The 23,972-nt window shown below is 35.6% G+C and overlaps 1 protein-coding gene across 1 annotated transcript; it reads right to left on the bottom strand.

The window, feature by feature from the left end:
* Nucleotides 1-566: 566 nt before the first annotated feature.
* Nucleotides 567-23,919, bottom strand: LOC110450372 (uncharacterized protein YER152C-like). Its single transcript, XM_021497853.1, has 10 exons — nucleotides 23,746-23,919; nucleotides 21,808-21,926; nucleotides 9,446-9,600; nucleotides 8,248-8,409; nucleotides 7,714-7,840; nucleotides 7,033-7,155; nucleotides 4,518-4,632; nucleotides 2,481-2,552; nucleotides 1,510-1,613; nucleotides 567-786 (listed from the first exon to the last, which is right to left on the bottom strand). Exons 1-10 carry the CDS (start codon nucleotides 23,890-23,892, stop codon nucleotides 636-638), a joined length of 1,275 nt encoding a protein of 424 aa, XP_021353528.1. The 5' UTR covers nucleotides 23,893-23,919; the 3' UTR covers nucleotides 567-635.
* Nucleotides 23,920-23,972: the final 53 nt, after the last annotated feature.

Here is a 23,972-nt window from a genome sequence, read left to right as displayed (position 1 = left end):
ATGTTAGCTAGATAGGGCGCTATATCAAATGTTGTATATTATTATTATCATCAATACATCCTTATTGTATTGAGTGTAATTCTCCACAGACGTTCCATTTTCACTACATTCATGGAGCTGAAATATATATATGGCAAGCCTAAACCCCAAAGTTTCCTTTTGCTTCTTATACAGTTATAAACATAGGAACTGACCATTGACAGTTTGGCATAAAATTTTGGAAATTGGAAGGTGTACACAAGAAACTGAAGCGGTATATATGTACTGTATCACTGGGCCTAGTAGACTTTAATCATTCGCATGTTTTAAACAAAATGTTGATATATTCTATCTTGTATATGAATTATAAATCAATTGGTAAATCACAATATTTTGCTCTGTAATAAATTAATCGAGGATTTACATAAAAGAACATTGATTGTGAATTCAAATATTACTGTATAATTATAATTTAGACATAATTAAACAAGATCATGCAGTTATCTGTTTTTGCATATTTTTACAAATAAATAATTAAGAAATCAATGCCAAACATTTGTTTTAGAAAAAAAATACTAATTGCTTGTTTTTTTTAAGTTAAAACATTTGGATAGATTTTTCCAAGTTAAAATATATTCTGTTTTTTAAAAATTTAATCATGAGCAACTGCTTTCTGAGTTAGCTACATTTAACGTGTATTCCTTTATAGCCTTGCAGAGTCGTTCAACACCCGCGTCAATCTGATTCGTATCAGCAAAGCTGATAGACAGTCGAATACAGTTCTTAAAACTCCCAGTTGGCGAGGTGCTGCAAGAAAGGTAAAAGACATCATAAAAATAATTATGTTGGAGGTTGAATTATGCTTCAATAAAATGTATTTCCCAAAGTCAATATAATTAAAAAAGTTGAATGTGAAAGGATCAAATAAGATAATGTCCGTAAAAACAAACATGTATATACAATAGGGTTTAAACCTTCCACCACTGTAATGGACACATCCATATCAATGCCTGGTAGAGTCTACTAAAGTTACATAGGTATGAAAGGGTTAAGAAAAGTATAGTCTTTCAAATTCCAACAATGGGCTTTAAGATACTCTTTTTTTCTCTCTTAAATTTTATTTAATTTAATCATACAATTTTTTAAAATAGTGTTTTCCCTTTCTCCTTAATTACTCAACAACTATTTTGACCATATATATATATAAGGCCACATATTTATAGTGACTCTGCATATAAAATTTGGATTTACTTTAGTAAATGGCTATTTAAATCACAAAAAAAATATGGATGTTGTTTGTGAAGTTATTACTGATAAAATGGATTTAGCATTGTCATGAACAGTGTACAACATAACAGTAATGCAATGAGCTTTAATAATAATCATTAGAAATGAAAACATTTTCACCAGATTATGTTTTTAATGTACATACATTGAACAGGAAAGATAAAACCTTGCAAAAATTTAAGTTTAGACGTTATGGTTATACACAAACGATTCAGAAGGTGGGAAAGCGAGAAATATGCTGACCTTTGACCTGTGATGAAATTGACCTTGTGCTTGCCATTGGCTAGGCTCAGTAAGGCTTCTCCATCAACAGTGTCTGGTAATGTGATCCAGGCAAAGAAACCGCCCTGTAATGATAAAAGATGAAATCAAACTGATGAGCTTGTTTGATATTCTGCTAACCTATTTCATGAATTTTAAATCCTGCATACAAAAACACCAGATTGGACTAACGTAATTGACGCTCAAACCCTCTCAAGACACCACCTATATCAAGAGACCATCTAGCTGTGTTAATAAGGGACCACAAATACAACTATCTCCTGTTTTTATTCATATCTGATTTGTATATTTAAGATATATGCATTAAGGATACATGCTACCTTACACACAATACTGGTGATTTCAGAGTTATTTCCCATGACAATAATTTAAGGATTGACCTTCATTTTGACCACGTATACGGTAGTATGAACGCAGTTGACAAAGAACATATTCTATGGTGCGGGTTAGCACTCCATAAAGAATATGTTCGTTGCCAAACGCATTCATACTACTGTATACGCCTTCAAAATGAAGGTCAATCCTTATATTTACATTTTATATAATGTTAAAATGCTATACAAAGAATAAACAGTGAAAGCGGGTTGCTTCGATGGTAACTATGGTAGCCGTGGTTGCTAGGATAATACAGTTCCAGTGAATCTACATTGATATAAGAGTAAATTTAGAAAATATGCAGTGAATAACACTATTTTCATTCTTTTCTTTTTTTTAACAATTTTAATTAAGGAATATTAGTAGAGCAGGGAGAGAAGAAGGGATAGATGTAAATATACACATTAAAGTCAACTTTAATTACCAGAGTTTTATTAATGCAAGTATTGTTTGAAGATATTGAACATATCTTCTTAATTGGGAGCACTTTTGTAAATCAAACATATTAACAACAACACCATGAACTGGAAAGTACATGGGAGTGATTGAAAGCATACCTTTGGTTGTTTGAAATGACACCCTGCAGGCAGATATTTAAGCAGAGCTTGACATAGAAGATTCATTCTTTCCTGAAAAGTAAAAATTTAAAATAAACATGTATTGCAATGTTAGCAGGAATTGATAAGAACTCTATAGTAAATAATGACTGTCATTTTATTGTATTTCTTTTAATTGCCACATCAGCTGTTGTTTTCAACGACATAATTCTTGTTTGACGTTTTGATGTAGGTATTAAAACCATCTCATGTATCTACAAACATGGGTGTCGCTTTATTTATCCTAGATCTATTGCGTTTGGACAGCAGCTTATTTGCATTTTTTTGTCTATTTAATTTGTTTTATATTGTATCTGGCATGTACATATTTATTTTTAAATATGTTATTCCTGACTGTTTTCATAATGTTAACTTAACAGTTTCACTTATTAATATTAAAACTACATATAGTTTTTAATTTATAATTTAGTGTGCTTGGATGAGAAAATATGTTCTGTTTCTTTTCAACACATTTACATGTAAATATTGTTAACTGCGGCGTCTAATGACTTGTAACCAGTACAGAATGTAAAACTATTTTCTTACTACTCTGTTGACCAGCCCCTCAACAGAGTACGTTATTCATTGTATTCGTTAGAGGTGTAAAGATTCATCGGAGAATCGTATCATATCTTGATTGAGTGCTGATGCATCACGGCATTTGCCGATAGCATCATAATACTTTTTTAAAAGTTACGAGAGGTTACGCCCCTTTTAGAGTGGTTACTAACCAATTACATAAAATCAATTTTGGGGTGGATTTCCTTGTGTTCTATCAATTTTGCGGTGGATTTCCTCGTGTTCTATCAATTTTGGGGTGGATTTCCTCTTGTTCTATCAATTTTGGGGTGGATTTCCTCGTGTTCTATCAATTTTGGGGTGGATTTCCTCTTGTTCTATCAATTTTGGGGTGGATTTCCTCGTGTTCAATCAATTTTGCGGTGGATTTCCTCGTGTTCTATCAACTAAAAGAACTATTTCAAAAAAGCTATACAATTATGAGACGGATCATTTCAAAAACAAATTAATTCATCGTGGAATATAAACACTGAAGATTTGTTTCATTTCAAAGTTTGTTTCAAATCAAGTACACAGCAGCGACCAAAATATATCTGCTGCACCCATCACAAAATTTGGGATCTTTATCTTCTTTCTACGTCTAACTAACTTTTATTTCCTAGTGCCTTGCTTGGCAACACCTCACTTTTGGCTTTAATATTGAGCGTTTGCCCAGGTAAGGACGGCAATGGGTTCTGTCCCCAGGCCAGGACATACCAAAGTCCTTAAAAATGGTAGTTGTTATTCCCTGCTTAATGTTCAGCATTAAGGGTAATGGCAACAACTGGTTCACCCGTTGTCAGAATAATGTGACGGAAGGCTGTGCTGGGTGCATTTGGCATAGAATTTCAATGAGATAGCACTATAAAGTTGGCATCAGATCCGCGCTATCACAAGGAGGCAGGTACACCAACATACCCTGTCTCTGGCACACATACACACGTGCAGGCATGCATGCATACACAACACACATGGAGGCATGTCCTTAAATGACCTAAGCTGTTAACAGGACATAAAACTAAATAAAAACTAAAACCAAACCCTTTAATTATAACCTTGGCAGATGGCCATAGAAATCTAATCACGTATCTTATTAGATGAACCATGTTTTAAATATAAAATTAATATGCTAGGAGCTTCATGAAATACAATATCTCTTTTAAAGAGTCTTTTACTATAGACTGACATATGAATGATTATAATGACAATGCGATTACAATGTGACCTTACATAAGGATGGAGGGGGTGGGTTTATTGCAGAAAATCAAAAATATCCAATTTAAGTTTGTGGTTGTTTTTCTGAAGCAACACAATTAAAATAGTAAAATTTGAAAAAAAATAGCTTTGCAAATTCGTTGAAATTTCCGTTCAAAAAATTAGTAAAAGAGGAAAAGACAGTAGAATTTCTAAAATTAATATCTATGAATAACTTGTGAATACCCTGTATACGCTGCAGAGCTTGGTTAGGTGTTGGGACAGGAGTCCAGTCTGAAGGGCTGCTGACACCACACGGGACGTGTAGTGATTGAAGCTTCCTCCACTCCAAGCTGTGTTACTATAACAACAAAAGGTCCAAGGGGACTGAATTGTTCACCTGCTTTTTCTTTATATAACCTGGTACTGTCAATTTGAAACATGCTTATGAAAACAGCAAAATAATAACAAGCTCAGGACAGATAGAAATGAAGTACAATTGAACACTTTGAAAAATCTACGGAAAGGATCGGTTTTGAAGAGTTAACCCTATTTCCCCTAATGGGCCCCACCCTTATGTCCCAGGGGGCCACAACCTTAATCAATGAAAAAGTTAATCCCACTCAATGCTCCAGTAATAACAGTACTAAGATGTCCTTGTACACCACATCTGGATACTCCAGGTGATATACCGTAAAAACCCATGTAATTTGCGCACCTGTGTAATTTGCGCAGGTACTTTTTGAGGCTGAAAATCGGGAAAAAAGCTTCTACTCGAATATTTTGCGCACCCAAAAAATCTGGGAAAAAACCGCTGGTCATGCTCCGAAAATCGATCTCTGAATATTTTTTTTTTTAAATATATTTCTATGATTTTTTTTTCATTGATGTAAAATGATATTTAAAACCAAGAAGAAACTACGTAAAATGTGTATTTTGTTGCTTGTTTTCTTTGAATTATCTGATCACACGTGTGCGCATATCGGCATACATCAATTCATTTTAGCAATATTTTACATAAAACATTTACTTGCTTACAAAAACATATCAATTAATAAGTAATTCGATGTTTAGTAACCGCTGGTGCATATCTCCTGGTGAAAGACATAATTAGATACCTTTTATTGATCATATTTACGATCAGTGAGAAGGGCTCATCATGGCGGCTTGGGTTACGTTACTTCAAACCAGGTCATGTCACAGTTCAGTTTGGCCACGGAATTAGATTATCTAAGTCCGTGGTTTGTCGATATTTTTTACAAATTACAATGCAGTAATTAGCTAACACTATCTCTGTGATTACCCGTTAACAATAGCTCTACTAATTGAAATGATTTGCAGTCGCGATCGACGGACCGTGTTTTTGTCTTTTTCACTCACCAACACGTGGCGTGAATTACGAAGCCCTAGTGCATTGTCATAACAACAGACTGATTTGACTGATAAGGGATTATAAAAAAATATGTTTATATTAGAAGCGTGGACAATCAATACATCCTCCAAGGAAAACTGTGATTACCCGTTAACAATAGCTCTTGCTTCATTTAATAAATATTTTTTTACGATGCTTCATTTAATAAATATTGAAATAATTCACGAGGTTATTATCAATCACGTGTTTACGTAATGTTAGACGCGAGATCAAAATGAAAGTGAGCCGGAAAAAAACATGCTATACGTATGCGCATAGGGGATTTGAAAAACCCTTACAGAACTTACACGGAACGGAGCTTAAATTGAACAACTACATTTTCGTAATAGTATGGGGAAACGCACCGAGATGTCGAAACGTAATGTCGTAAGTTGATCGGCGATTCTCTGGCATAGGAATTTGGCTAAACTTTTTTTTGTTAACAGTTACCTATTTAATAATACTTTTCACATAAACTCACATACCAACACATTATGTATCTTTTATTAATGTTTGACATAAATAAATTTGTTGATCGTCATTTGTCTTAGAGTTCCGTGTACCAAGGGAATTAATCCAAGATGGCGATCTCCCAGAATCGTCGATCTTTTCCTGAAAAAAACTTGAAATTTTCTATACCTGTGTATTTTACGCCCCCCCCACTTTGGGTATTAAATTTCTGGAAAAAAAGTGCGCAAATTACATGGGTTTTTACGGTAGTATATAGAAGATATGTCCCCTACAAACCTTTTCGAAAGTAAAGTTCAAAGGTCTATTCATAGATCACAGTGACCTAATTCTTTTACTCTGCACTCTGCCATCCCAAGATGTCCTTGTATACCAAATCTGGTTACTCCTGGTGAAATAGTATAGAAGATTTGCCCCAGACAAACTTCACGGACGGACCGAGTGCAAACCTATAGTCCCCCCCCCCCCACCCCCACCCCCACATTAAACTCTTTGAAAAATCTGGCAAAAGGATCCTTTACACGAAATTAACTCATTCACCCCTGAAATGTTATAATGAACTATTCCAACCATTGATTTGGAAGAGTTTAAATGTGTCTTTAGGGGTAAATGATTTAAAGATGAACCCCCTGGCCTTCAAATGTACTGATGAGGTAAAGGTTTTGAAGAGTTAACCCTATTTCCCTTATTGGGCCCCACACTTATGTCCCAGGGGACAACACCCTTCATCAATGAAAAATGAAATCCTATTCAATGGAGGCTCCAGTTATGATAAATATCAAATCAGGTTAGAATTTCATTACCAGTTCTAAAGGAGTAGACTTTAAAGATTAATCCCTATTGATTCCCACTCCTCTTGTGGAATATTTTTTCAGTGTTTACCTGGTCATAATTAATCTTACAACTCCAGGACGTCCCTCTATCCAGCCTAGTCGTAGTCCGGGGGCAAAAATCTTGGAAAAAGTCCCATTGGAAAGAACACAGCCCAGGTATTCAGGATCATCACTGAAACAATTTAATCCTTCATTTTTCGTGATCACTGTGAAATATCTGCTGTACTGTGATATTGATCAGTCTGATTTTGGTATGAAAGAACACACACAGCTCAGTAGTAGCTATATAGGTACGGTAATATTGAGTTTCATGAAAGGAAAGTATGTGATTTTTTCTTTAAACATCATTATATTACAGAGATTAGGTAGCCTGTATAATCCAGCCACAGACCATGCTTCACTTTGGTGAACAAGGAACCTCGTCCCAGGATTATACCACGATCTGGAAAAGCCAGCTTGCAAGGAAGGCAGTGTACATGTTCTACCCTCATATTCTATGGGTGTTACGTGACCATCAGTTATCATTACTTAATACCTCTACTAAATGCATTAACCCCTGGAGACACATTTGAACTCTTCTAATTCAAAGGTTGGAATAGTTCATTATGAAATTTCAGGGGTGAATGAGTTAACCTTTGTCAAAGCTTTTTGTTTACTTGGTTTTACACTACATTGAAAAATTAATTTTAATTCTACATGTATGCTTGGACTTGTTTATATACTGAAATACCTGACATCGTAAGAAAGGAGGCGAGGAGGAGGGTTACCCTCCTCAAAATGAAGCAGGTTGTAAACGTCTTCAGTAAATAATAGCACATCATACTTCCTAGCAAGTTCTACCAGCCTGTTACATTTTTCTAAAAAAAAAAAAAAAAAAAAAAAAAAATTGCAAGGTTTCTGAGTCAACTAAAATTATAATTTGCAAAGTTTTAAATTTGATCCTTGCATAACCTGAAGCCTTAAAATTAGAAACATAAAATTAAAATACATTAAACAAATGTATACAATGAACTCACTAATTTTTCATGGGGTTTCAAATTTCGTTGATTTCTTTGCTAATCTTCATCCACGAATTCATAGGGTCACAAAGTAATACATGTTTGATATAAAACTATTCTCTGTTGGAGTGGGTACTCATAATCCACAAAATATTATACCTACAAGATGATGTTTTGTTGGGAAATTTCAAACCACGAAATGTTGGCCCCACTAAAATATCTGATTTCACAGTACATACTATTAATGGTAGTAGGTATAACATTACCAGGGGAGGGACAGTTCCCTCGTGGGTTGTTATACACTGTCATAAGGTACAGCATGGTCCAGAAAGGACATTTCCACGTGCTCTTGTCTCCAGCTTTATGTCTGTGTTTCTTCAACATCTCCTCAAGTTTGTCCACATCTATACCATCATCCCCAACAGGAACTTTAAAAAGAAAGACCAGGATTATATTTCTTTACTAGAAAACAAACTAGGATTATTTTATAAAGGTATAATATATTGATGATTCCATTTGGGAAATTTACAAAAATGCGTCGCAAAATAAACTGGAAATCTAGAATGGTGACATCCTCCCTGCAAAAGTGCCTGCTTTACCCTCATACATTTCACTGTCTCTTATTGTTTTTAATTTAAGTAAGTTTATTTTTAATTTCAATACAATCGATTGACAGAAAATCAGTCAAAGGAATAAGGCACTGGCTACAATGTAGTACTATTTAAGTTGTATACCATTACACATTAACTATCTCTACAGTAAATGTATATGTTATGCAAGGGAAGCAACTCCTAACAGATTTTTTCCTTTCTTTTTTCATCTAAAAGTTGATTTGCTAAGAATGCCAAGAATATAGTTATGAGAGCTGCCTGGGTTGAATCAACCATGGATTCAGCTACCCGAACAACTTTTGTCCTCGCGTAGGAGGTCTTGCAGACTCCATACATCTAACTCCTAACAAAATGTATTATAAAGCTGATGCAATAAGCTAAAAATGGTCATGCATTTTTGAGAAACAGAATGTTGTACTTTTATCAAATGACGTCAAAAAAGAAGAACATGATAACAAAATATCATAGAGCTGCCTCAAACTCATTCTCAAAATTCATGGCAGTTACATTCTGTTACGGTCTCAGCACCCCTGGAATACGTCATCACGAAACTGAAGACTCGCCACCTTGTGAATGATACAACTAGAATATTTTGATCCTATAGCACAGAAGTGTAACAGTAAAATGGATGGCTTTGAAGCCAAGGGTGTCTATCCTCTTCAAAAGACAGGTTTTGTCTTGTGATTAGTCAGAATATTTTTTTCCTAAAACCAAATGGATAGATAACTGCATGCTGTAAATTTTGCCATGCTATATTGCAGTGGCGCAGAGAAAGCAAGTAAGTGTTACACCTGCAGTTTTGGGAATGACACCAACTGGGCACTTGTCTACTGACTGGGCACTGTAATGTTACCTGGTATAACAGTCCTTCCCAGGTCCTTTCCCAACATCTTGATGGCTATGAAGTAAGTTGGGTCCTCTACAAAGACAGGAATATCCTCTTTAAACAGGACAGTGGCTGTCAAGTGAAGACCATGTGTGGCACCTGCTGTCACCATCAGGTTATCTCTGCAACAAAAGGTCAACAATAGGTTATCACTACAACAAAATGTCAACAAGAAGTTATCACTAAAACAAAAAGGTCACCATGATGCTATCACTATAACAAAAGGTCACCATGATGTTATTACTATAACAAAAGGTCACCATGATGTTATCACTATAAAAAAGGTCACCATGATGTTATCACTACAACAAAAGGTCAATATGATGTTATCACTACAACAAAAGGTCACCATCAGGTTATCACTACAACAAAAGGTCATCAATGAGGTTATCCCTACCACAAAAGGTCACCATGATGGTATCCCTACAGTTAAAGGCCAACATGAGGTTATCACTACAACAAAAGGTCACAATAATGTTATCACTACAACAAAAGGTCACCATGATGTTATAACTACAACAAAAGGTCACCATGAGGTTATCACTACAACAAAAGGTCACCATGAGGTTATCACTACAACAAAGGGTCATCAATGAGGTTATCCCTACCACAAAAGGTCACCATGATGGTATCACTACAACAAAAGGTCACCATTACGTTATCACTATAACAAAAGGTCACCATCAGGTTATCACTACAACAAAAAGGTCACAATCAGGTTATCACTACAACAAATGGTCAACATGATGTTATCACTATAACAAAAGGTCAACATGATGTTATCACTACAACAAAAGGTAAACATCAGGTTATCACTACAACAAAAGGTCACCATGATGTTACCACTACAACAAAAGGTCACCATGAGGTTATCGATACCACAAAAAGGTCACCATGATGTTATCACTACAGTTAAAGGTCAACATGAGGTTATCACTACAACAAAAGGTCACAATAATGTTATCACTACCACAAAAGGTCACCATGATGTTATTACTACAACAAAAGATCACCATGAGGTTATCAATACCACAAAAGGTCACCATGAGATTATCACTACAACAAAAGGTCACCATGAGGTTATCACTACAACAAAAGGTCACCATGATGTTACCACTACAACAAAAGGTCGCCATGAGGTTATCAATACCACAAGAGGTCACCATGAGATTATCACGACAACAAAAGGTCACCATAAGGTTATAACTAAAACAAAAGGTCACCATTACATTATCCCTACAACAAAAGGTCACAATTACATTATCACTACAACAAAATGTCACCATGAGGTTATCGATACCACAAAAAGGTCACCATGATGTTATAACTACAACAAAAGGTCACCATGAAGTTATTACTACAACAAAGATCACCATGAGGTTATCACTGCAACAAAGGGTCATCAACGAGGTTATCCCTACCACAAAAGATCACCATGAGGGTATCAATACAACAAAAGGTCACCATTACATTATCCCTACAACAAAAGGTCACAATGATGTTATCACTACAACAAAGAGTCATCAATGAGGTTATCCCTACAACAAAAGGTCACAATTACATTATCACTACAACAAAAGGTAACCATGAGGTTATAACTAAAACAAAAGGTCACAATGATGTTATCACTACACCAAAAGGTCATCAATGAGGTTATCCCTACAACAAAAGGTCACAATAATGTTATCACTACAACAAAGGGGCATCAATGAGGTTATCCCTACCACAAAAGATCACCATGAGGTTATCACTAAAACAAAAGGTCACCATGATGGTATCACTATAACAAAAGTTCACCATGATGTTATCACTACAACAAAAGGTCACCATGAGGTTATAACTAAAACAAAAGGTCACCATGATGTTATCACTACAACAAAAGGTCACCATGAGGTTATAACTAAAACAAAAGGTCACAATGATGTTATCACTACAACAAAAGGTCATCAATGAGGTAATCCCTACCACAAAAGGTCAACATGAGGCTATCACTACAACAAAAGGTCACAATAATGTTATCACTACCCCAAAACGTCGCCATGAAGTTATTACTACAACAAAAGGTCACTATGAGGTTATCACTACCACAAAAGGTCACCATGAAGTTATTACTACAACAAAAGGTCATCAGGAGGTTATCACTACAACAAAAGGTCATCAATGAGGTAATCCCTACCACAAAAGGTCAACATGAGGTTATCACTACAACAAAAGGTCACAATAATGTTATCACTACCCCAAAACGTCGCCATGAAGTTATTACTACAACAAAAGGTCACTATGAGGTTATCACTACCACAAAAGGTCACCATGAGGTTATCACTACAACAAAAGGTCACAATAATGTTATCACTACCACAAAAGGTCACCATGATGGTATAACTACAAAGGTCACCATGATGTTATCGCTAAAACAAAAGGTCACAATGAGGTTATCACTACAACAAAAGATAACCATCAGGTTATCACTATAACAAAAGTTCACCATGATGTTATCACTATAACAAAAGGTCACCATGATGTTATCGCTACAACAAAGGGTCACTATCAGGTTATCCCTACAATAAAAGTTCACCATGACGTTCTCACTACAACAAAAGGTCACCATGATGTTATCGCTACAACAAAAGGTCACCATGATGTTATCACTACAACAAAAGGTCACCATGAGGTTATCACTAAAACAAAAGGTCATCAATGAGGTTATCCCTACCACAAAAGGTCACCATGATGGTATAACTACAACAAAAGGTCACCATCAGGTTACAACAAAAAGGTCACAATCAGGTTATCACTACAACAAATGGTATCCATGAGGTTATGGAGATTATCACTACAACAAAAGGTCACCATGATGTTATCACTACAGGTAAAGGTCAACATGAGGTTATCACTACAACAAAAGGTCACAATAATGTTATCACTACCACAAAAGGTCAACATGATGTTATTACTACAACAAAAGGTCACCATGAGGTTATCAATACCACAAAAGGTCACCTTGAGATTATTACTACAACAAAAGGTCACCATGATGTTATTACTACAACAAAAGGTCACAATGAGGTTATCGCTACAACAAAAGGTCACCATGACGTTATCACTACAACAAAAGGTCATCAATGAGGTTATCCTTACCACAAAAGGTCACCATGATGTTATCACTATAACAAAAGGTCATCATGATGTTATCACTACAACAAAAGGTAACCATGAGGTTATAACTACAACAAAAGGTCACCATGATGTTATCACTACAACAAAAGGTCACCATTACATTATCACTACAACAAAAGGTCACCATCAGGTTATCACTACAACAAAAAGGTCACAATTAGGTTATCACTACAACAAAAGGTCACAATCAGGTTATGGAGGTTATCACTACAACAAAAGGTAACCATGAGGTTATAACTACAACAAAAGGTCACCATGATGTTATCGCTACAACAAAGGGTCACCATCAGGTACTATAACAAAAGGTCACCATTATGTTATCACTACAACAAAAGGTCACCATGAGGTTATCACTACAACAAGAGGTCACCATGATGTTATCACTATAACAAAAGGTCACAATTATGTTATCACTACAACAAAGGGTCACCATCAGGTTATTAATACAACAAAAGGTCAATATGATGTTATCACTACAACAAAAGGTCACCAAGAAGGTTATCACTAAAACAAAAGGTCATCAATGAGGTTATCCCTACCACAAAAGGTCACCATGATGTTATCACTATAACAAAAGGTCACCATTATGTTATCACTACAACAAAGGGTCACCATCAGGTTATTACTACAACAAAAGGTCAATATGATGTTATCACTACAACAAAAGGTCACCATGAGGTTATCACTACAACAAAATGACACCATGAGGTTATCACTACCACAAAAGGTCACCATGGGGTTATCACTACAACAAAATGTCACCATGAGGTTATCACTACAACAAAAGTTCACCATGATGTTATCACTATAACAAAAGGTCATCATGATGTTATCACTACAACAAAAGGACATCAATGAGGTAATCTCTACCACAAAAGGTCACCATGGTGTTATCACTATAACAAAAGGTCACCATGACATTATCAATACAACAAAAGGTCACCATAATGTAATCACTACAACAAAATGGTCACAATCAGGTTATCACAACAGCAAATGGTATCCATGAGGTTATGGAGGTTATCACTACAACAAAAGGTCACCATGATGTTATCACTACAGTTAAAGGTCAACATGAGGTTATCACTACAACAAAAGGTCACAATAATGTTATCACTACCACAAAAGGTCAACATGATGTTATTACTACAACAAAATGTCAACATGAGGTTATCAATATCACAAAAGGTCACCATGAGATTATTACTACAACAAAAGGTCACCATGATGTTATTACTATAACAAAAGGTCACCATGAGGTTATCACTACAACAAAAGGTCACCATGAGGTTATCACTACAACAAAAGGTCATCAATTAAAGGTCAACATGAGGTTATCACTACCACAAAAGGTCACCATGAAGTTATTACTACAATAAAAGGTCACCATGATGTTATCACTACAACAAAAGGTCACCATTACATTATCACTAGAACAAAAGGTCACCATCAGGTTACCACTACACCAAAAAGGTCACAATCAGGTTATCACTACAACAAAAGGTCACAATCAGGTTATGGAGGTTATCATTACAACAAAAGGTAACCATGATGTTATCACTACAATTAAAGGTCAACATGAGGTTATCACTACCACAAAAGGTCACCATGAAGTTATTACTACAATAAAAGGTCACCATGATGTTATCACTATAACAAAAGGTCATCAATGAGGTAATCCCTACCACAAAAGGTCAACATGAAGTTATCACTACAACAAAAGGTCACAATAATGTGATCACTACCACAAAAGGTCACCATGAAGTTATTACTACAACAAAAGGTCACCATGAGGTTATCACTACCACAAAAGGTCACCATGAGGTTATCACTACAACAAAAGGTCACCATGAGGTTATCACTACAACAAAAGGTCACCATGAGGTTATCACTACAACAAAAGGTCACCATGAGGTTATCACTACAACAAAAGGTCACCATGAGGTTATCACTACAACAAAAGGTCACCATGAGGTTATCACTACAACAAAAGGTCACCATGAGGTTATCACTACAACAAAAGGTCACCATGAGGTTATCACTACAACAAAAGGTCACCATGAGGTTATCACTACAACAAAAGGTCACCATGAGGTTATCACTACAACAAAAGGTCACAATGAGGTTATCACTACAACAAAAGATAACCATCAGGTTATTACTACAACAAAAGGTCACAATAATGTTATCACTACCCCAAAAGGTCAACATGATGTTATTACTCAAACAAAATGTCACCATGAGGTTACCACTACAACAAAAGGTCACCATGATGTTATTACTACAACAAAAGGTCACCATGAGGTTATCACCACAACAAAAGGTCACAATGAGGTTATCACTATAACAAAAGATAACCATCAGGTTATCACTATGGCAAAAGATAACCATCAGGTTATCACTATAACAAAAGGTCACTATGATGTTATCACTATAACAAAAGGTCACCATGATGTTATCGCTACAACAAAGGGTCACCATCAGGTTCATACTACAACAAAAGGTCACCATGATGTTATCACTACAACAAAAGGTCACCATGATGTTATCACTATAACAAAAGGTCACCATGATGTTATCGCTACAACAAAAGGTCACCATGATGTTATCGCTACAACAAAAGGTCACCATGATGTTATCGCTACAACAAAAGGTCACCATGATGTTATCGTTACAACAAAAGGTCATCATGATGTTATCACTACAACAAAAGGTCATCAATGAGGTAATCTCTACCACAAAAGGGTCACCATGGTGTTATCACTATAACAATGATGTTATCGCTACAACAAAAGGTAACAAAAGGTCACCATAATGTAATCACTACAACAAAAGGTCACCATGATGTTATCGCTACAACAAAAGGTCACCATGATGTTATCACTACAACAAAAGGTCACCAATGAGGTTATCCCTACCACAGAGGTCACCATGATGTTATCGCTACAACAAAGGGTCACCATCAGGTTCATACTACAACGAAAGGTCACCATGATGTTATCACTATAACAAAAGGTACCCATGAGGCTATCGCTAAAACAAAAAATCAACATGATGTTATCACCATAACAAAAGGTCAATATGATGTTATCTCAACAAAAAAAGGTCAAAGTCAGGTTATCACTACAACAAAAGGTAACCATGATGTTATCACTACAACAAAAGGTCAACATGATGTTACCACTACAATAAAAGGTCACCATCTCGTTATCACTACAACAAAAGGTCACAATGAAGTTATCACTACAATTAAAGGTCACCATGATGTTATCACTACAACAAAAAGGTCACAATCAGGTTATGGAGGTTATCACTACAACAAAAGGTCACCATGATGTTATCACTACAACAAAAAGGTCACAATCAGGTTATCACTACAACAAAAGGTCACAATCAGATTATGGAGGTTATCACTACAACAAAAGGTACCCGTGATGTTATCACTACAATTAGAGGTCAACATGAGGTTATCCCTACCACAAAAAGTCACCATGAAGTTATTACTACAACAAAAGGTCACCATGAGGTTATCACTACCACAAAAGGTCACCATGAGGTTATCACTACCACTACAACAAAAGGTAACCGTGATGTTATCACTATAATTAAAGGTCAACATGAGGTTATCACTATAACAAAAGGTCACCATAATGTTATCACTACAATAAAAGGTCACCATCTCGTTATCACTACAACAAAAAAAGGTCACCATAATGTTATCACTACAATAAAAGGTCACCATCTCGTTATCACTACAACAAAAAAAGGTCACCATAATGTTATCACTACAATAAAAGGTCACCAAAGGTCAACATCAGGTTATCACTACAACAAAAGGTCACCATAATGTTATCACTACAATAAAAGGTCACCATCTCGTTATCACTACAACAAAAAAAGGTCACCATAATGTTATCACTACAATAAAAGGTCACCAAAGGTCAACATCAGGTTATCACTACAACAAAAGGTCACCATGAAGTTATCACTACAATTAAAGGTCAACATGAGGTTATCACGGTCACCATGGTGTAATCACTATAACAAAAGTTCACCATTATGTTATCACTATAACAAAAGGTCACCATCAGGTTACCACTCCAACAAAAAGGTCACAATCAGGTTATCACTACAACAAAAGGTCACAATCAGATTATGGAGGTTATCACTATAACAAAAGGTAACCGTGATGTTATCACTATAACTAGAGGTCAACATGAGGTTATCACTACCACAAAAAGTCATCATGAAGTTATTACTACAACAAAAGGTCACCATGATGTTATCACTACAACAAAAGGTCAACATGATGTTACCACTACAATAAAAGATCACCATCTCGTTATCACTACAACAAAAGGTCACCATGAAGTTATCACTACAATTAAAGGTCAACATGAGGTTATCACTATAACAAAAGGTCACCATAATGTTATCACTACAATAAAAGGTCACCATCTCGTTATCACTACAACCACTATAACAAAAGGTCACCATGATGTTATCACTATAACAAAAGGTCACCATGATGTTATCACTATAACAAAAGGTCACCATGATGTTATCACTAAAACTTAAGGTCACCATGAGGTTATCACTACAACACAAGGTCACCATGAGGTTATCACTACAACAAAATGTCACCATGAGGTTATCACTACAACAAAAGGTCACAATCAGGTTATGGAGGTTATCACTACAACAAAAGGTCACCATGAGATAATCACTACAACAAAAGGTCACAATGAGGTTATCAGTACAACAAAAGATAACCATCAGGTTATTACTATAACAAAAGGTCACCATGAGGTTATTACAACAACAAAAGGTCAACATGATGTTATTACTCAAACAAAATGTCACCATGAGGTTATCACTACAACAAAAGGTCACCATGAGATAATCACTGCAACAAAAGGTCACAATGAGGTTATCAGTACAACAAAAGATAACCATCAGGTTATTACTATAACAAAAGGACACCATGAGATAATCACTACAACAAAAGGTCACAATGAGGTTATCACTACAACAAAAGGTCATCAATGAGGTAATCTCTACCACAAAAGGTCACCATGGTGTAATCACTATAACAAAAGGTCACCATGATGTTATCACCATAACAAAAGGTCAATATGATGTTATCTCTACAACAAAAGGTCAAAGTCAGATTATCACTACAACAAAAGGTCAACATGATGTTACCACTACAATTAAAGGTCAACATGAGGTTATCACAACAACAAAAGGTCACCATAATGTTATCACTACAATAAAAGGTCACCATCTCGTTATCACTACAACAAAAGGGCACAATGAAGCTATCACTACAATTAAAGGTCACCATGATGTTCTCACTACAACAAAAGGTCACCATTACATTATCGCTACAACAAAAGGTCACCATGATGTTCTCACTACAACAAAAGGTCACCATGAGATAATCACTACAACAAAAGGTCACAATGACGTTATCACTACAATTAAAGGTCACCATGATGTTATCACTACAAAAAAAGGTAAACATGTTGTTACCACAACAATAAAAGGTCACCATCTGCTTATCACTACAACAAAAGGTCATCAATGAGGTAATCTCTACCACAAAAGGTCACCATGGTGTAATCACTATAACAAAAGTTCACCATTATGTTATCACTATAACAAAAGGTCATCAATGAGGTAATCTCTACCACAAAAGGTCACCATGGTGTAATCACTCTAACAAAAGGTCACCATGATGTTATCACACAAAAGGTCATCAATGAGGTTATCCCTACCACAAAAGGTCACCATGATGTTATTACTACAACAAAAGGTCACCATGAGGTTATTACAACAACAAAAGGTCAACATGATGTTATTACTATCAGGTTATCACTATAACAAAAGATAACCATCAGGTTATCACTATGGCAAAAGATAACCATCAGGTTATCACTATAACAAAAGGTCACAAAAGGTCACAATGAGGTTATCACTATAACAAAAGATAACCATCAGGTTATCACTATGGCAAAAGATAACCATCAGGTTATCACTATAACAAAAGGTCACTATGATGTTATCACTATAACAAAAGGTCATCAATGAGGTAATCTCTACCACAAAAGGTCACCATGGTGTTATCACTATAACAAAAGGCCACCATGATGTTATCACTACAACAAAAAGGTCACAAGCAGGTTATCACTACACCAAAAGGTCATCAATGAGGTTATCCCTACCACAAAAGGTCACCATGATGTTATCACACAAAAGGTCATCAATGAGGTTATCCCTACAACAAAAGGTCACCAAGAAGTTTATCACTACACCAAAAGGTCATCAATGAGTTTATCCCTACCACAAAAGGTCACCATGATGTTATCACACAAAAGGTCATCAATGAGGTTATCCCTACAACAAAAGGTCACCAAGAAGTTTATCACTACACCAAAAGGTCATCAATGAGGTTATCCCTACCACAAAAGGTAACCATGATGTTATCACTATAACAAAAGGTCATCAATGAGGTAATCTCTACCACAAAAGGTCACCATGGTGTAATCACTATAACAAAAGTTCACCATTATGTTATCACTATAACAAAAGGTCATCAATGAGGTAATCTCTACCACAAAAGGTCACCATGGTGTAATCACTTTAACAAAAGGTCACCATGATGTTATCTCTACAACAAAAGGTCAAAGTCAGATTATCACTACAACAAAAGGTCAAAGGTCACCATGATGTTATCACTAAAACAAAAGGTCATCATGATGTTATCACTACAACAAAAGGACACCATGATGTTATTACTATAACAAAAGGTAACCATGAGACTATCGCTAAACCAAAAAATCAACATGATGTTATCACCATAACAAAAGGTCAATATGATGTGATCTCTACAACAAAAGGTCAAAGTCAGATTATCACTACAACAAAAGGTCAACATGTTGTTACCACAAAAATAAAAGGTCACCATCTGCTTATCACTACAACAAAAGGTCACCATTACATTATCACTACAACAAAAGGTCACAATGATGTTATCACTACAACAAAAGGACACCATGATGTTATTACTATAACAAAAGGTCACCATGAGGATATTACAACAACAAAAGGTCAACATGATGTTACCACTACAATTAAAGGCCAACATGAGGTTATCACAACAACAAAAGGTCACCATAATGTTATCACTACAATAAAAGGTCACCATCTCGTTATCACTACAACAAAAGGGCACAATGAAGCTATCACTACAATTAAAGGTCACCATGATGTTATCACTACAACAAAAGGTCACCAAGAAGTTTATCACTACACCAAAAGGTCATCAATGAGGTTATCCCTACCACAAAAGGTCACCATGATGTTATCACTATAACAAAAGGTAACCATGAGACTATCGCTAAAACAAAAAATCAACATGATGTTATCACCATAACAAAAGGTCAATATGATGTTATCTCTACAACAAAAGGTCAAAGTCAGGTTATCACTACAACAAAAGGTCACCATGATGTTATCACTACAACAAAAGGTCAACATGTTGTTACCACAACAATAAAAGGTCACCATCTGCTTATCACTACAACAAAAGGTCACCATGAAGTTATCACTACAACTAAAGGTCAACATGAGGTTATCACTACAACAAAAGGTCACCATAATGTTATCACTACAACAAAAGGTCAACATGATGTTATTACTCAAACGAAATGTCACCATGAGGTTATCACTACAACAAAAGGTTACCATGATGTTATCACTACAACAAAAGGTCACCTTGAGGTTACCACTACAACAAAAGGTAACATTGAGGTTATCACTATAACAAAAGATAACAATCAGGTTATCACTATAACAAAAGGTCACCATGATGTTATCACTATAACAAAAGGTCATCATGATGTTATCGCTACAACAAAGGGTCACCATCAGGTTATTACTACAACAAAAGGTCACCATGATGTTATCATTACAATAAAAGGGCACCAAGAAGGGTATCACTACAACAAAAGGTCATCAATGAGGTTATCCCTACCACAAAAGGTCACCATGATGTTATCATTACAATAAAAGGGCACCAAGAAGGGTATCACTACAACAAAAGGTCACCATAATGTTATCACTATAACAAAAGGTCTCCATAATGTAATCACTACAACAAAAGGTCACCTTGAGGTTACCACTACGACAAAAGGTAACAATGAGGTTATCAATATAACAAAAGGTCACCATGATATTATCACTATAACAAAAGGTAACCATAATGTAATCACTACAACAAAAGGTCACCATGATGTTATCATTACAATAAAAGGTCACCAAGAAGGTTATCACTACAACAAAAGGTCAACATGAGGTTATCACTACAACAAAAGGTCACCATGATGTTATCACTACAACTTAAGGTCACCATGAGGTTATCACTACAACAAAAGGTCACCATGAGGTTATTACTACAACAAAAGGTCAACATGATGTTATTACTCAAAGAAAAGGTCACCATGAGGCTATCACTTCAACAAAAGGTTACCATGAGGTTATCACTACAACAAAAGGTCACCATGAGGTTATCATTACAACAAAAGGTCTCCATGATGTTTTCACCATAACAAAAGGTAACCATGATGTTATCGCTACAACAAAAGGTCACCATGAGGCTATCACTTCAACAAAAAGTCACCATGAGGTTTTTGCTACAACAAAAGGTTAACATGATGTTATCGCTACAACAAAGGGTCACCATCAGGTTATCACTATAACAAAAGGTCAACACGATGTTTTCACCATAACAAAAGGTAACCATGATGTTATCGTTACAACAAAAGGTCACCATGAGGTTATCACTACCACAAAAGGTCACCATGAGGTTATCCCTACCACAAAAGGTCACCATCAGGTTATTACTACAACAAAAGTTCAACATGATGTTACCACTACAACAAAAGGTCACCATATAAAAGAAATGTATTAATGCAATTTTGAAATTCATTTCTTTTAAATTAAAACAAAATAACTGAAGGCATTAAGCATTTGAAATTAATGAAAAATGGAACCAAAAACACTTTTATTTTTCGAATTATAATATTTGTAGCTTCAATGCAAAATATGATAATTTGTATGATCTAGAAGAACTTCGAAAAAGTACTTACTTGGAAATGTTATTGTCCCCATATTGCACTGACAAGAATTTTGCAAGGTGTTCCAAAAAACCTGGGTCCCCCTGACGTGGACCATACTGGAACACATACTTCTCCTGGGTCAGATCACTCTATCAAACAAAAACAAAAAATAAATTGGCAAACCAATGGTGTGGAAGTGTTATATGATGTGCTGCCAAACACAGCATCCTGAAGTGTGAAGCACAACTGGGCACTGAAGGATATATTTGGAAGGAGAACTTCCCTTTACATGCAGAGACAGGGAAAGTGTGGTTAAAGAGGACCACCCCAAGATATTTTTTTATTTGGTTTCCAAAGAAGCTGTCACTTAGCAATCTCTAGTGTTCATTTTTCACTTGTAATTAATAACTTATCATTTTATTACGTCTGTACGTTGCAGGTAGCAGTCATCCGTTAGAATAAAAGAATTCAATAGAAGGAAGATGTTGATTCTCGTTTATGACTGCTACCCTGTTCTGTCATTTTATATGAACGGTCAATCATCAGCCAAACTTTTGTCAACTGTACATGTATGTAGCCATGCTGAAACACAATGGTGCATCTAGCTATTCATTTCAAATCAAAATTGATTGATTTTGGTTAAAACAATGATATCTCAAAACACCATCCATTTTTGTTATTTGTCAAATTAAGCTAAAGATTATTGACCCTGGCAGGTTCAAATCCTCAGGTTTGATCGCTGCAAATTTCCTTTCTTGTATCATTTGGTGTCCAGCTAGTTCAATACCTCTGGAAGGTGGTATAGGGTCTCATGTGACTTCGGGTAAGAACAAAAATGTTGAAGGGGAAGGAATATGACAATCTGTAGTAGAACTGAGCCGGTGTATTTTGTGCCGGTGACTAAATCGGCCAAATAAAAGAAATCTTGTGTTCCAGTAACCCTAGTACCTACCCTAGATTTTTGTGCTTATACCATAAAGTTTGTATTGGCATTAATTATAAAGTGATATGCACTGTTAAAGTCAAAACTCCTACTCTAAAAAAGGAAAGTAATTTTTTTTTTCCAAAATGATAAAATTGCCTGCCTACCTAACTAACCTATTTTTTCTGAGGAAGATAGCAGAAACACAAGTAGTTTCTTTTAGTCTGGTTAATATATAGCCATATATATATATATATGTAGCTGACAGTCGGTTTACCATTTCAGCTACTGTTTTGAGTTTGTAGGTTGTGGGTTTGAATCCTTGTCTCAATCAGATCACACTTAGCTTTTTCCGTGAGATGATCTGATTGTCTTTGCTTGTCTTTAGGGCTGAAACGTTACACCTACCTCACGATACGATACGTATCGCGGTTGACAGCTGATTCACGGTTCGGTACGTTTCGATACGATATAACACTTTTAATATAATGCTACACTTAAGAAATAAAATAAATATATAAACGTGGAGGAATGTTTATTAGCTGATTCTCCTCAAAATAATACAAAACTAAATGAAGAAAAGAGAGGTTTTTTTTCTTTGATAAAGGTTATAATATGCACAGTGTTGTGTATTCATTTTTACACACCTGCTCAGCTTCACCAAAATAAAAGGTCAGAGGCATTCCAAAAACTGATACCAGGTTATATCAGTGGTAAAATCAGGAGTTTGCAATTTTAACTCATTCCGTCCTATTTTTTGAAATTGATTTGCCCACCCTTTGATTTGGTAAATTTCCAATGTGACTATAGGGGTGCAAGGGTAAAGTGCTTTTCCTGCACCACATGTGGCATCTTAGATATATCTGTTAATTCTCCAATCAAGTACACACAGCAACAAACTACTTCTACTGCATCCAAAAATGAAAATAGCACCAAAAAGAACAATATTATTATACAAGTTTTAATTGTTCCTTTGGACATTTAACAATGGAAGGGAGATAACTCTGTCCCGTTTTCTGCAGTGATAGTCAGTACAGTAACGTTACCATTGCTGATTCTGTAGCTGTCATCATTATTTCTGTGCATCCAGACAATGCTTCTTTCCCGGGTGCTCCCATGGCCAACGAAATCAATTCGTCATCCCCCAAAAATTCCAGATCTTCGAATAAATCCTGAGCCTGTTGGTTCGCCATCGTTTTTAATCTCTAATCTCTGATTAAAGGGAGCTCACTCTAAAATAAACTGAAGCTGTTTCGTTTCACTTGACCCGTGC

Source organism: Mizuhopecten yessoensis, unplaced genomic scaffold (assembly GCF_002113885.1).
Source record: "Mizuhopecten yessoensis strain PY_sf001 unplaced genomic scaffold, ASM211388v2 scaffold5193, whole genome shotgun sequence".
NCBI lineage: Eukaryota > Metazoa > Mollusca > Bivalvia > Pectinida > Pectinidae > Mizuhopecten > Mizuhopecten yessoensis.
The sequence above is the reverse complement of the archived record's forward strand: the minus strand, read 5'-3'. Positions and strand labels throughout refer to the sequence as shown.